General features: G+C 24.0%; 4 protein-coding genes across 4 annotated transcripts; all 4 read left to right on the top strand. All coding sequences in view use genetic code 6, as the record gives it.

Annotated features, from left to right (window-relative positions):
• Positions 1-586: 586 nt before the first annotated feature.
• On the top strand, positions 587-5,496 carry TTHERM_00147650 (hypothetical protein; the record flags this gene model as incomplete). Its single annotated transcript, XM_001021499.2, has 2 exons — positions 587-1,268; positions 1,415-5,496. The coding sequence occupies 2 exons, from the start codon at positions 587-589 to the stop codon at positions 5,494-5,496; spliced, it is 4,764 nt and encodes a 1,587-aa protein (XP_001021499.2).
• An 863-nt stretch (positions 5,497-6,359) lies between these two features.
• On the top strand, positions 6,360-8,510 carry TTHERM_00147640 (signal recognition particle 72 kDa protein (srp72), putative; the record flags this gene model as incomplete). The annotated part of the gene is made up of 2 exons (XM_001021498.1): positions 6,360-6,821; positions 7,038-8,510. 2 exons carry the CDS (start codon positions 6,360-6,362, stop codon positions 8,508-8,510), a joined length of 1,935 nt encoding a protein of 644 aa, XP_001021498.1.
• Positions 8,511-8,764: 254 nt separating this feature from the next.
• TTHERM_00147630 (WD domain, G-beta repeat protein) lies at positions 8,765-10,063 on the top strand (the record flags this gene model as incomplete). The annotated part of the gene is made up of 7 exons (XM_001021497.3): positions 8,765-8,767; positions 8,891-9,126; positions 9,213-9,321; positions 9,398-9,626; positions 9,749-9,842; positions 9,903-9,958; positions 10,008-10,063. The coding sequence occupies 7 exons, from the start codon at positions 8,765-8,767 to the stop codon at positions 10,061-10,063; spliced, it is 783 nt and encodes a 260-aa protein (XP_001021497.2).
• Positions 10,064-10,667: 604 nt separating this feature from the next.
• Positions 10,668-14,482, top strand: TTHERM_00147620 (EF-hand protein). The gene is made up of 6 exons (XM_001021496.2): positions 10,668-11,116; positions 11,192-11,354; positions 11,406-12,146; positions 12,231-13,028; positions 13,218-13,803; positions 13,870-14,482. The coding sequence occupies exons 1-6, from the start codon at positions 10,744-10,746 to the stop codon at positions 14,335-14,337; spliced, it is 3,129 nt and encodes a 1,042-aa protein (XP_001021496.2). The 5' UTR covers positions 10,668-10,743; the 3' UTR covers positions 14,338-14,482.
• Positions 14,483-15,188: the final 706 nt, after the last annotated feature.

Raw genomic sequence — 15,188 nt, 5'->3', positions numbered from 1 at the left:
ATAAGTCATATTAGTAAAATCCTAATAAAAATAAGAAATAAATTAAATCAACTTTCTTATCTAAATTATTTGTTCTACTTCTTTAAAGTGGAAGAATATTTTAGATTAAATAAATAATTTTTACTATTTTAAAAATTCTTAATTTTTTGACTCAGAATCTTTAATTTTTTTATATAATTTTATTTTGAAAAATCAAGAATTTTATTTTAGTAAATGTTTGAAGGATTTATTTTAAAATCTAAAAAAAAGAAGATACGAATGAGCTAGCTGTAAGTTAAAAATAGGGTAAAATCAACTTAAGAGATTTATTATTAAAAAATCTAAATTTAATAATTCTTATAAAAGTTGTTAAGATTAAGATTGATGTAAGTTAGAAATTTATTCTTAATGGTAAAACTAATAATACATAAACATTTAATACAATTTTTAATTGGTTATTTTTCCTTTTCGAAATTAAAAAATTTGCTTGTATAAAAGATAAGAAATTAGCTGATTAAAAATCTATTGAAATTTTAACTATTTAATAGTTATTACAATCAACTGAAAAATATTCTATATAGCTTTTAGTGAGTCAGCTTCAAGTAACATGGAAAAGGCATGCGATTTACTAAAAGAAAGACTTGCTGGTATTAAATAATTTTTGGATTTATCTTCTTAGGATGATTTGGATTCAAATAAGAAGCTCATAAGTTCTTGTGTAGTTAAGATGAAAAGACAAGAAAAGATTAGAGCTCAAAAAGAAAACGAAATACTAGAAGCTCTCTTTACTTTTAAATCAGCAAGTAAGAATGAAAGAATCAATTTTGAAAAAACATCTTACGAGTTAATGGTGATGCTCTCTCCTTAGTTTGAATATCAAGTACAGGATAAAGGGTTTTATACAGATATTGCGGAAATGTTCATTGCATATTATACTCACATAAACAATACTAATAAAGTAGAGGAGATAAAAGTCATAAATTAAAATAATATATATCACAATTTTCCATTTCTTTGTATGCTATACAAAGGATTGGTTGAGTTCTCAAAAAAAATATTTCAAGAAAAAGTCAAAATAACACCATAATCGAAAGCAGATCTCCCTTTATTGTAAAAGAAAGAAAACTCCAATTCTATTAGTAATCAAAGGAGAAATGAAAATTAAATAGAATAGAAATTATAAAAACCAAAAAGCTAAGACAAATAAAATATATGTCTTTAATTGAATGTCTAAACATCTAATTAGATACAAGACTATGCAGATTCAGATAAAAATATTTGCTAGCAAGGTAAAATAATTAATATAAAATACTATATTCTAAGTTATGCTAAGTTAATTATTATTTTAATAAACGTAATTTGTATTCCTTACATAATAACTATTCGAATTTTTGTTAATATTTATAAATATATTTTTAATTAACCTTAAAATTAGAGTTGAAGGAGGAATTATTGTCTAATAGCCATGAGAATTTAAAAAGTGGAGAGGAGAGCTTTAGGAATCTGAATTCTGTTAATGATTAGAAAATAAGTAAACCTTAAGCTATTCCAATTAATTTGAATAGAAAAAGAGGTAGTTACTTAAGCAACTAATGTGGATTAAATGTAGCTAGGAGTGAAACACCAGAAAATACAAAATTTACTGGAGGAGCTTACAGTTCAACTAATTCCTCTTAGAGTGCATCAGCATCATAAATGTTTAAAAAATATTTTTCTTCAAAAATAAGCAATGAATCTGCAAATGAGGAAAAGAAGACATTTTTAGGTCATTAAAGATATTACAGTAATTATGATAAAGAGAAGTTTTTATTTTATTAATTTTGTGTTCTCCCTCCTACAACAATACCACAGGCTAATTTTTAAGGTGGATTTAGCAATGCTTATTCTTCTATTACTTCTTCAATTTAAGTTAATACTCCTATTAATAATTGCATCATATAAAAAAACTAAATCCTTCAAAGCAATAGTAATAATACTACTATTTCTGAGTAATAGCAACTGATTTAAAATTCTCATTAACAAGCTTTATCATGTCCTTAATTTGCAAGAAGAAACTATTTCAGAATAGTTAAAGAGGCAGTAGAGGATGCAGAATTTATGGTATTCAAAAGGAATGAGTTACTTGCAATGTATTATTACAAAAATATCGTATCCCGTAATAGTAATATAGCCAAAACAATAGATAATTTTAGAATACAACATAATACAAAAAATTAAAATAAAGCTGAATAGAAAATAACAGAAAAATTGTAATTGAATTAGAATAAAAATGAAGGAAATTAGTTTACCCTTCCATATCTAAATGGTGAATGTTCTCTCACAACACCAAGTAATAAAAATTAGCTAAATAAATCTAAAGGTATGAAAATAGATCTCAACCTTATTAATAATGGTTAGAAGCAAAATGATATGTCTTAAACACCAGAAAAGTAGCAATAGCTGCTTCCAAATATTACTGGCAAATCTAATTCTAAAAATTTTTCAGATTTCTTGGGAAAAAGATAGATTTGTACCAATAACCAACCTGCTTTGAACTCAATATAAAATATATAAAGTATTTATCAAAATGCTAACTAAAAATCAATAAACACAATAAATCAAGGAAGATTAGCTAGTTAAACTAATTAAATGAAAAAAAATTAGAATAATAATAAAAGTTGCTCAAATGGAATTATTTGTGAAAGAAATGCAGAAATTTCTAATGAAAAAATCAATTATTAAAAGAGTGAGCTTAATAAGAAAGTACAAATTTCTGATGATAATGAAGAAAAATTAAATTCTTACAAAATTAATGATACTGAAGACATAGATTAGTCTTTTTAAGTATAAGAAAATTCTAAAGAAATAACAGATAAAATGATGCAATCTGAGTAAAATAATCAAGGTGAAATGAAATTTCATTTTAATGAAATAAAAATTGATATTTAAATGAAATAGAACTCTGATTTTTAACCAGATAATAATAATTAATAAGTAGACTCTTTAAAGAATAAAAATGATTAAATAGAAACATAAGATTCTCTCAAGGAAAACAGGTAGCTGCTAGATGAGATTGAAGAAGAAGAAAATACAAACAGGGATTTAAATAGAGATATAGCAAGCAGCAGCTTAGATAAGCTTAATTAAGAGCAACAAACATAATATACAACACCTGAAACTCCTGGATAAAAACCTATAAAGCAATTACAATAAAGCAGTACAGAAGAAAAGAAAATTGCTTAAAAGCTAAGAAATTTAGATTTTTTAGAAAGAAACCTAAGTATTGGCTAGAACAATTAAGAAAGATTTAGATTAGAAACAAGTTGTTCTGATTTTAAAAAGCAAAAAAGGAGATAATAAAGCAAATCATAACACTAAGAGATAAGATAAAATTAGTAAGTAACTGGTGCTAACAGTTAATAAGATATGAATTAAACTATTTATGATAAGATAAAGATATGTGATGATTTGATAAATTAAGAAAAATCTATTGAAAATTAATACTTTGCTAGGCTATAATAAGATCATTCGATTGAAAATAAATAAAATCTTAATGAAAATAGAAATAACTCGATTTCACCTTCAAATCCTTTAAAAAAAATAACTGCATCCAGGCTTTAGAAGTTAGATACAAGCATGATAAATAATTCCTTTCGTAGTTGCTCTAAAAAAAAACAATTAGAACATATTTCATTGAGTAATAAGGAAAATATTCCAATTATTACAAAATCAACAAGAAATTCAAATATAGAAGAGGGTAGGAACTTAAATAACTAAAATATAGGAGGAATCTTTGACATAAAGTAGTAATTTTAGCAGTAATTAATTGAAGGAAGTTTAGAAGACAAAGTATGTAAATTTAAATAAAAAATATTAGGAAAAAATAAGACAAATGATAATATCTGCAGTGTATTTGTTAATAAAAGTAACAAATCATAAAGTAGATAAAAACAAAAATATATAGAAGATTTGAAAATTGAAGCAGTAACAAGCAGCAATCAAAAGGAATAATTCATCAAATAACTGACAAATAAGCTCTAGGAAGTCCTTACAGTAAACAAAGATTCTATAAAAAAAATAGAGATATCAAAAAATTAAAATTAAAATGACATTCAAAATGACGAAAGTGTAAAATTACCATAATTTAAACAAGAAAAAGATAATGGAAATAAAGTAGTAACCAACTTCAATAAAAATACACCTCAAGCTTCCTAGAATAAAAAGAATATTACTGCTAATCTAAATACTTCGTATGAATAAACTGATAGAAAAAAATAATTTTCACGAAATCAAGGGTAAAATAGAATAAATGAAAAAGATTAAAGCTTAAACATTATAAAAGACTTTTAATTAGATTAAATCACTCCTATAATAGCTCCTGCAGGATCTTCTGAGTATACATCCCTAAAAAGTAAAAATAAGTAATCTTATAGGTCAAAGTCAATACAAGATGAAGGTATAAATGGATTTAACTATTCAAAGTGCTAAGATACATAAACTAAAAACATAGATAATATTATATAATCCAATTTTACTACTATTTCTTAGCAACAATATATAACTATAACAAATCCTATTTCATAAAATACATCTATAGATGTATCCGTAAATGAAACAAATAAGCATTTAATCAATAACTAAGTAAAAAAATAGATGAAATAATCATAAATCCCAAAAACGCCTAAAATTAATTAGAATTTATCAACAAGAAATGCCCAATAATAGTAAATTACAAACAATAAAGATGAATAAGATAATTCTAAATATTAGCTACTTTATTAATAATCATATGCTCATAATGCAAAAGTATCAAATTTAAAATGTAAAGAATTTTATAATTTGTTATTTTAAGGCTAAGCTTCTAATTCTAATACATCTTAATCTACTAAATTACAGTTTGAAAGCAATAACACTTCTTCCTAATAATCTTATATAACAGATAACAAGTTAAGTATTGAAACTCCTTATAGTTCATCTTCAAGATACATAAAGAGAAGAAGCCTCAGACTTACATATATGGCAGGATGTGGAGCAGCAGCCAAAAGCTTTTTATCTACAAGTAATAATTATGAAAATAAAATAGAAACTGATTAAGTTTTGGTGTAACAAAATTTTCATAACTAAACTTAAAATGTAAATTTGGCTGCTAAATCTGTATTACCTCCTCATTTCAATGGATTTAGTATGTAGTCAAATAATATTAGCAATTAACTATGTTAAGACGATTCTTAATCTTTTTGCGATAATCAAATTAGGGAAAGGAATAGCATCAGTTTGAATTAAGCAATTAATTCACATAATAATAAAAATACACTAATATCTAACTAAGAATCACCATCCTCAACTTCCTTTGCTATATCAAATGCTAAAAAAATTATTAATAAAATAGCTTCAGAGTAACAAAATGAAATAGTCAACCTTTAAAAATCTTAATATAATAAATTTAAATCAATTTTATAGGACTACAACCTAGTTCAAAAAGATGGAAAAATAGTTTAACAAAATTAAAATAAGCTGATTAAAAGTTCTTTAGAATGAGTGAGTGAATGATAAACACGAAAAAAGTAAAAAATTTTAGTAATCATTTAAACCAAATGAAAATAGATTGAAAATACTGTTTATATTTTATGTTAAAATTTACCTTTATTAAAGCGAGTCAATATATTAATTATATATTAAAAATAAATGATAAAATAATAAATATATTTTAATTGTAGAACTAATTTGAAGTTTTCTGTTTTATATTATCTAATACTACTTTAAATACTATTTATAAACAATAATTTAAATAATATTTTACGAAAGTAAAACATTTTTATTTTTTTAGCTTATTCTATTCCTATAATTTAAAATAACTATTAAAAAAAGATAAGCAATTCATAAAGATATTTTTCAATGCTTTTAAATCGTTAATTATAGTTTTCACTTGAGAATAATATCTAAATTCGACAAAAGATGTAAAAAAATGGATTTTTAAATTTTAGATTATCATAAAATAATTTTGATAAAATTAAAAAAAAAAACATTTAATAAAATAGCTTGATTTAATATCAATTTTTATAAATAATAAATGTTATAATTATTTTTTTATTTATTTGAATATAGAATATCACAATGTCTTAGTTAACCTATCTTATTTTATAAAAATATGTACAAGTGTCAAATGTACTGATGAAAGAATTGTATAATGAGAAAAATTAATCTTATGTGGAAGATTAAAGAAATATCCATTTAAGATTAATTGAAGGCAATTGATAAATTATTTAATTGATAAAATACGTTTATCAAACAATATCATTGTAATTGATAGTAGTTTGAGTAATTAAAGATATTTGTATTTAGAAAACAATAATAAATTAAATTAAGAGATAAATTGAAATATAAAAAAGCATAGCTATAAAATGGATAATACCTAAGTAGAAACATTATATTAGCGTTTATCAGAATGCATTAAGGAAAGAAATCATGATCAAGTAGTCAAAGTCTGTGACTAAATCTTGTAAAAGAAGTAAGATGATAAAGTTTTAAGATGTAGAATGGTTGCTTTGCTTAAATCAGAAAAATACACAACTCTTTAAGCTGAATACGAAAAAGGTGGAGCAGGTTAAGGTGATGAGCAATAATAGCTTGCATATGCATATTATCTTTACTGCAGTGAAAAATATGATGATTGCTTAAAGTTTTTAAATTAGGCTAATAATCAATCAATGCAATTTTAAGTTCTTTAAGCTTAAACTCTTAACAAACTTTCTAAATTTAGCTTATCTGCAGAACTTTATGCTTAAATTCTTAAAAAATTCCCCAAAACCGACGATTATTCAGATTTACTTGTTAATGCTATTGCCTCCTCCATTTAAACCAATGTAACTTTCTTTCTTTCGTTTTTGAAGTTATTAAATCTTCATTAATTTATAGGTATTTCACTTTAAAAAACATAATTTAAGTTTTTAAAATAAATTTCAATATCAGACATTTAAATTTAAGCTATAAAGTTTAACAAAATTGGAAGTGAAATGATTAAAAATTTATTTAAATATTGCATCTTTAGTTTATTTATTAATATTTTATTTATCTAATAGGATTAGCAAATTTAAAAGAACATTCAAAGTTTGGTTGAGGAATATTTGAAAAACCAAAAGTAGCCTAATAATGAACTTATTTATAACTATGGTACTCTTTTAGGTTGCCTTCATGAGACAGAAAGATCAAGAGATATGCAATTAAAGTTTAAGCAAATGATCCAAGAAGATAATGATAAACAAGATGAAATTATGGCTGTTCTTTAAGCAGATTATGCTGATTTTATAAACAATAAGTACTTAGTTGGTGAAGAGATTGAGAAAAAGATTAAATAGTATGAAGAGTTCTAAAAATAAAATTTAACTGATAAAAACTTGAAGGCAGTATTAAATAATAATATTGTTGTTTTCCGTTATCAACATAAGCACGAATAATATGGTGATTCTCTTAAGTTGATTGATGAAGCTATATAGAGCAAATTCAAGTAGACCTAAGAATAGATATTTGTCTTTAAGCTAAATAAATCCCTTTTACTTATTTAGAAAGGTAAATTTTAAGAAGCACTAACTTTGCTTAATGAAATCGAGCACAATTTCTCAAATCTCGATAAAAACATTAAATTTTTATCTGTAAAGATCTATATTCTTATGAAGTCCAAAAAGGATGATTTACTTAACAACTTCTTAAATTAATTGAACACTAATATTTTGACTAACTCTCAAGCTCCCTATGATTTGAGAATTGAAGTATTTTTACTTTTATCTGAAGTAGCTCGTTCATAAGGCTCTTCATAGTAAATCCTTTAGAATTTCTAAGCTCTTCACAATTCTACTTCTGATAAGACTCTTCTTTACGAAAATGAGATTATCTGCTGTTTTATTCTTTCCTACATTTCAAAGATTAAATCAGATGAAAATACTTCTTTAATATAACCAATATTAAATTAAATTGCTACTAACACTCACAATCCTTAAGTCTTGTAATATCTTGGTGACGTTTATTCAAAGACTGATGCAAACATTGCACTCCAAATTTACACTAAGCTTGCTTAATAATTCCCTAAGGAGAGTTCTTATTAACAACGTCTTGCTAAGTTGCACAGCAGCAAAGGTGAATTTGAAAAAGCCCAATCCTACCTAAAAAACATCAAATTCAACGTTATCGAGGACTACACAGAGCTTACAAGACTTGAAAGTGAAATTGCTCTTTCTAAAATTTAGACTAAATCTTCTACAACTCCAGCAACTCACGTTGCTAAAAAAATTACTAAACCCAAGAAGAAAAGAGTTAGATATCCCAAGGGATTCGATCCTAAAAACCCAGGTCCTCTCCCAAATCCAGAAAGATGGTTACCTAAATGGGAAAGAAAAGATTTTAAAAAGAAGAAAGGAGCTGCCCTTAATTCAAGAACTCAAGGTTCTTCAGCAGCTGCTCAAGATACTTCTACTAGCAAAACATTCGCAGTTAGTAACAGTACAGCTCATATCAAAGCCAAAGAAAAGAGTAAAAATAAGAAAAACAAAAAGAAATGAAGATATATATTTTCATTAACTCATACAATACTTAAATTTTTTTCGTTTTTTTATTAATTTAAAATGTTATTAATTATAATTGTTTGTTGCTAAATATTTAAAAAATTACATAAAATATATGCGTTGTATGTATGTATAAAATAGATATTAATTACTTAATTAATTGCAAAACTTTTTAAAATACAAATAAGAAATATTATATTTTAATTTTTAACATTAATTAAATTCGATTATTTCTTTTTAAATTTTTAGTGATGGTAAAGTTATTTTCTTGGTAGACAAACTTTTCAGAAAAATAGAATAATTATTGAACTAAAAAATCGATTAATTTCTTTTATGTCTTTTTTTCTATTAGAAATTAAAAAAATATGTGAAAACAGAAACGCTAGTTTTTTTTTTTGCAAATTTTAAAATATCCTAATAAAAGATATTAAATATTTAAAAATTAATAATAATTAATAAAAATTCAAATATTAATTTTATAACTAATTTGTAATAAGCAAATAATAATTTAAGTTTTTTCCAAATTTTATAGCAAGAAGATGGATACTACTGAAGCTCCTTAAATAATAGAACATTTAAATAAAACTTTGACATTTACTCCTTACGATGTTAAGTATATACATATGCTTTTAAATTAAATTATTTATTATTCAGCATTTTAGATGATTTACAAATATGCATTTATTATTCTTTAAATAGGTGGATTCCACAAACCGCTAAGTTTGTTTTATGTGGTTAACATCCAAAAGCAACAGGAACAATTCAAATCCATTAGTTAACCAAAAATGAATTATAGGTTACAAGAGATGTAAAAAATATTTTTCTTTTTACTTTTTTGAAATTTTAAATACTTAGATTTAATTATTAAAATTTTTTAATTCTAGATTTAGCATCCTAAGGGTATAAAATGTTCAACTTTCGGAGCATGCTTGCCTAATAAAGCAGATCTTGCATTTGGTGATTTTAATGGTGAAATGAATATAGTTGATTTAGAAACAGGAAAAATTTACTACAGTGTAAAAGCTCACAACACATTAGTTAATGCTATCGACGGTATCGGAGGATTAGATATTGGGTATGGTGCTCCAGAAATTGTTACAGCAGGAAGAGATGGTAAAATATATTTTTAAAATAATCAATCCAAAAGCAAATAAATATTTTTTAGCAATACTGAAAATAGATTTTTTTTAAATAAAAGATTTTAAAATATTAATAAATTTTCTTCTTTATAAAAGGTTGTGTGAGAGTATGGGATCCAAGATAGAAAGCTCCCGTCCTTTCCCTTGAACCTAGTGATAAAGAGTCTGTTCCAGATGCTTGGTGTGTAGCGTAATAAATATTTATAAAGCAAAATTTTTGATAGAAATTAAAATGCTCTTTAAAAAATAGATTTGGTAATAGTTATAATAATGAAGAAAGAGTATTAGCTGCTGGATATGATAATGGTGATTTGAAATTTTTTGACCTTAAAACTAACTAGTTACTTTGGGATAGTAACTTAAAGAATGGTGTTGTAGGTGTTGAATTTGATAGAAAAGATATAATTATGAATAAATTAGTCGCTACAACATTAGAAGGTAAGTTCCATGTTCATGACATGCGTACTCTTCACCCTGAAAGCGGTTATGCATGCTTAAATGAAAAAGCATTTGGAGCTACTATTTGGGGCGTTAAACATCTACCTCAAAATAGAGATATTTTTGGTTTATTAGGTGGTAATGGTGCTCTTAACATTTATAAATATAATTATCCAAATGAAAGATCTATTAAAGATTCTGAAGGAAGACCTAGAGGTATCACTGGTAATGTTGAAATTCTTAATTCAAAAGATTTATGCTAATAACCAATAAATGGTTTTGACTGGAATAAAGATAAATTAGGACTTGGTGTTTTATGCGGTCTTGATCAAACATGTAAAGTTATAATTACTACCAAGTTAAATCTATATTGAATTTATTTTAATTTTATAGTAAATGTATTTGTAAATATTTTTTGTTCTAAGCATATAAAATCAAATGTTGAGTATTTTATAATAAATATTTTAATTAATGTAGTTATATTTTATGTAAGATATATTCAATATATTTATTTATTATGTGTTCCTAATTAGATTTGTAAGTTTTCAAATTTTACAAAGTATCAGTTTGTGTATTAGTTTTTTTAATTAATAATATTTTTCATTTATTGTTATTAAAGCCACAATCTTACAACTGTAAATCATATTTTAGAAATGAAAAAAGAAAAGACAATTGAAGATTATAGAGCAGCTGTAATAGCCCTAAAGAAGCAGTATAAAAGTTAAGCTGACAATTATTAGTAGCTTTAGAATGAAGTCAAAAAACTGGAGCCGAATACAAATAAACATTTCAGCATATTTGAATATTTAAAGAAGGCATAAAAATTAACTTAAAATGTTACCAAAATGCAATCTCTAATTCGAGGAGGTCTATGTAGGAAAAAAATAAAACAAATCAGAGAAAGAATTTAAAATGGCAATAAAGCTAAAAGCTAGCAAGAGAAATATTTAGAATATGTTTAAAATGATAATTATGAACTTGATGGAATCTTAGTAGAAATGAATAATGCTTTAAAAGCTTAATATGGTGTGAGTTTTTATAACTAAATATAATAAATTTTCATTTTAGCTTGTCTATCTTTTCTTATTTTTTATAATTTAGGTTTGAACTTTATAATGGTATTTAGAATAGTAGATAAAAAAGCTTAAGGATCTGTTCTCGCTCATGATTTTGAAAATTTTCTACTGAAATTTGTTAGTTTGAACTAAGGAAATAATAATTCCTCACCTAGTAGCTAAAGCATAACTTAAGAAAATATTAAAAAGTATGTATTTGTTTCAAATATTAAAACTTTATATTTAATTTATTTTAAAAGATTGATAAATAGTTTAGATAAAAACAAATCAGGTTACATCTCTTTTGATAAATTTTTAAATGTCCTTGAAAAATCAAGATAAGCAGAGGGATATACATAGTCTTAATATAAATAATCATAATTATCTTTGCATTTAGAAAATGCTATCAAAAAGATTTTAGAATTATGTGAGTTTTAGGGTCTTACTCCAGAGTAGTTTTTTAGATAGTATGCTACCAATAATCCATAATATATGAATAAAGATAGTCTTTTTTAAGTTTTAAATGACCCTAATAATTAAATTGGTAAACTGACAAAAGAAGAAAATACAGCCATAAATATTGTATTTAACTTAGATCATACATATTTTATTAAGAAGTTAGATTTTTTATCATATGTTCTACCTGTCCTAAGAAGAGCTAAAGCATAATCTAAATCTAAAGTATCTCTTTCTTAAGCTTCTCGTAGTCTTTCTTCATTAAACATAATGAGTAGAATAAGTCTATAAAGTAAATAAAGCAAATAAAGCAAGGGAGAAAAAAGTGTTAATATTTCACAAAGCCTAGAAAATACTGATGAAAAAGTTTAAGAAATAATATAAAAAATGTTTTAAACTAAACCTCTTCATATATTTTTGGAGAATATATTGCTAACAATCAACTCAAATAAAACGTTTTTGACAACAGATGATATTTCCCATCATTTTGATTAGTATTTAGGAGAAAATGCTATCAGTTATAAGGAAAAAGGGTTGGTTTTTAGGTAAATATTATTTATGTTCTATATTATTTTGCCAATTTTCAAAAATAATAACTCTAATTATAAAAAAACCAATAATTTATTTAGGGCTATTGATAAAGATGGAAATGGGAATTTAGAGATGGATGAGCTAGTTACGTTTTTTGTTTAGCAAAGTAAAAAAATTTAACTATCTTTGAACACATTTTTAATTATGCAAGCTAAGATGCTTGAAGTTGATGGAGAAGATACAGTTTCTTATTTTAAAGAAATTGGATTGGATGTGAGCGAAAAAGATAAAATAGATTTACAAACCTTTCATTCAACATTTGGTGCTGCAATAGGTTTAGATGAAGATAATATAAATAGGATGTTTCTCGAAATCGATAAGCAAAAAGAAGGGAAAATATCTGTTAAAGAATTGATTAAAATCATAGACAGTTTTAGGGGCGATACTTAATAGCTTTTGAGTAAAACCTAAGAAGATAACTTAGTCTAAAAAAAAATAAAAATGATAGAAGATTTAAAAATTCAATTAGAAATCAAAGCAAAATTATCTATTTAAAAATTATGGGCCAAAGCTGATTAGGAAAATAAAGGATACGTGACCCTATACGAATTAAAAACAGCTATACAAAATGTGCTACCTGAGATGAAAAACTCATAAATTATAAAAATTTTACAATTTATTGATGTAAATGATAATAGCATAATTGACAAATAAGAATTTGAATTAGCCTTTATGAATACATAAAATGATCTTATGAAAGCCAAAAATCCTCAAAATTAACAAAATTCAAACTAAAAAATAGGAGATTCTAATACTATTGAAAACAAAGAATATTACCTTTAGATACTTAAAAATGTTATTGTTTAAAATAATCTGACTCCACTTTAATTCTTTGAGTAAAAATTAATTATACAAGAATTTTTTCAAAAAAAATAATTTTAATTGGTCGATCAAATAAATTAAAAAATAATTTTAATTAAATATTTTGATATTAATTTATTTTTATTTGATATTATCTTATTGTATTATCAATATTAAAATAAATGCTCTTTGTAAAGCCTTTGTTTAATATTTATTATAAATAGGTAAGCTGATGTTGATAAGTCAGGAGATATAAGTTTAGTTGAATTAAAAGCTATTCTATCTAAGCTAAGTGTCGATCTCTCTATTTTAATTAAGCTTATGAAAATATTTGATAAAAATTCAGATGGCTGTATTAGTTATCAAGAATTTGTATAAGAGATAGGAGAAAAAATTGATATCCAAAGACCTTCATAGAAAATAAACTCACTCTTAGTTGTCAAAAAAGAAGTTATAGAAGATCCAAGGGCTGATTTAGATATTAGAAATAAGCTCAATGAATATGGTGAAGAGAAACCATATGAACTTAAAGAGGCTTTACTTTCTTTGGGTAAATTTTTAATGGCAAGGAGCCAAAAATATAACGGAGATAGTAAAAAGGCATATGAAGAGTTATTTAAAGAGTTTGATTAAAATACTGATATGGTTTTGTCAAGAGCTGAATTTATTTAAGGGCTTGATCTTTATAACAATGAGTTGAATTTAACTGATAGATAAAAAATTAGACTTATGATGACAGCTGATTAGAACAAAGACAACAAGATTGACATGAAAGAGTTTATATCATTTATTACAAACTAAGTATATAAAGTAATAAAAATTACCAACTTTAGTATTTGTAAAATAAATTTTTAAGTTTAAATTTTATTAAAAAAGATAGAAGCATAGGATAGCGAATCTGAGAAAGGTAAACGAATCGAAAGATTTAAAGAGAAATTGAAATAGTAAGGAGGGTTTACTGTAGAAGTTTCAACTCAAAAAGAATTCGTTTTTGAAAAAATGCATAAATTTTTATTAAAGAATTTGCAGAATTTATTAGAAAAAAAATAGCTTGAAAAAGAAGATGCTTCAAATATCGACAAGGAGGCTCTTGGCAGGAAGGTTTTGCAGATTCTCAATTTAGCTAGTTAAGAAAAAATTGATGAAAAAATTTCTACCAACAAAATAGGAGAGATATTAATATCAAATACTTATTAATTTGAGCTTAATAATGAAGATATTACATATCTAATGCAAACCTTTTCTGATGAATTTAAAGATTAAGTAATTGAGTTTACAAAACCAAAAAAATCTGTTTAAATTTCAAAATAAACCTTAGCATATCTAAATGTAGAAGAAGATTGAATAACTAATAATTTTATTGATCAATCAAAATACTTATAAATGTGGATTGATTCTTATATTAACATAATATTTTAATTCTTATCCTGTAAATTTATAAATTTTATAATTACTCATCAATTAATTTGAAAGAAATTTATTATCAAAAATTTGTTTTAAAAAATGTTTGTTAAACTTTATTTAAAATTTTGACAGATAGATAATCTTTTATTTATTTACTTATTGATTAATATAATTTTTTTAAATTTTTGCAAACTTGACTTATATTATATTATATTATCAAAATATTATCAAAAAGATACTTTAGGACAATTTTTAAGTTTTAAATAAATATATTTATTAATTTTTACAACAAGTCTTTTGCATAAAAGCTCAAAATAAAAAATAGGATATCAGTTCAGTTTATTTAACTTCCACCAATAATTAAATAAATAGGAGGACTGCTGCCAATAAGATGCAAAATAGCCAAATATAAATAGAGATATAGAAGTTATTGGATTAGTTAAGAAAAGCACGATTTCCAGAATCAGAAAGAATCACATAAGATTTATAATAGTTATTTTTGAAGAACATTACCTACAATGATGAAGTAAAATACCTTATTAGAAGCACTAAAAAATTAAATTTGAAAATTATTTATGCTGATAAATACTCTTTAAAATATTTTAGATTTATTAAAGTCTTTAGAGATTAATAAGTAGCAACGATCCGAATGAAAAATACAGTAAATTTAAAGAATATTGATTTAATTGTACTAACTTTTAACAAATATTGCAAAAAAAAGAAGAAATGTGGAAAAATAAACAAATATTTATTTTAGTAATTAATCTGAATATAAATAATATGAAAATTTA

This window comes from Tetrahymena thermophila (genome assembly GCF_000189635.1).
Source record: "Tetrahymena thermophila SB210 genomic scaffold scf_8254545, whole genome shotgun sequence".
Lineage (NCBI taxonomy): Eukaryota > Ciliophora > Oligohymenophorea > Hymenostomatida > Tetrahymenidae > Tetrahymena > Tetrahymena thermophila.
The sequence above is the reverse complement of the archived record's forward strand: the minus strand, read 5'-3'. Positions and strand labels throughout refer to the sequence as shown.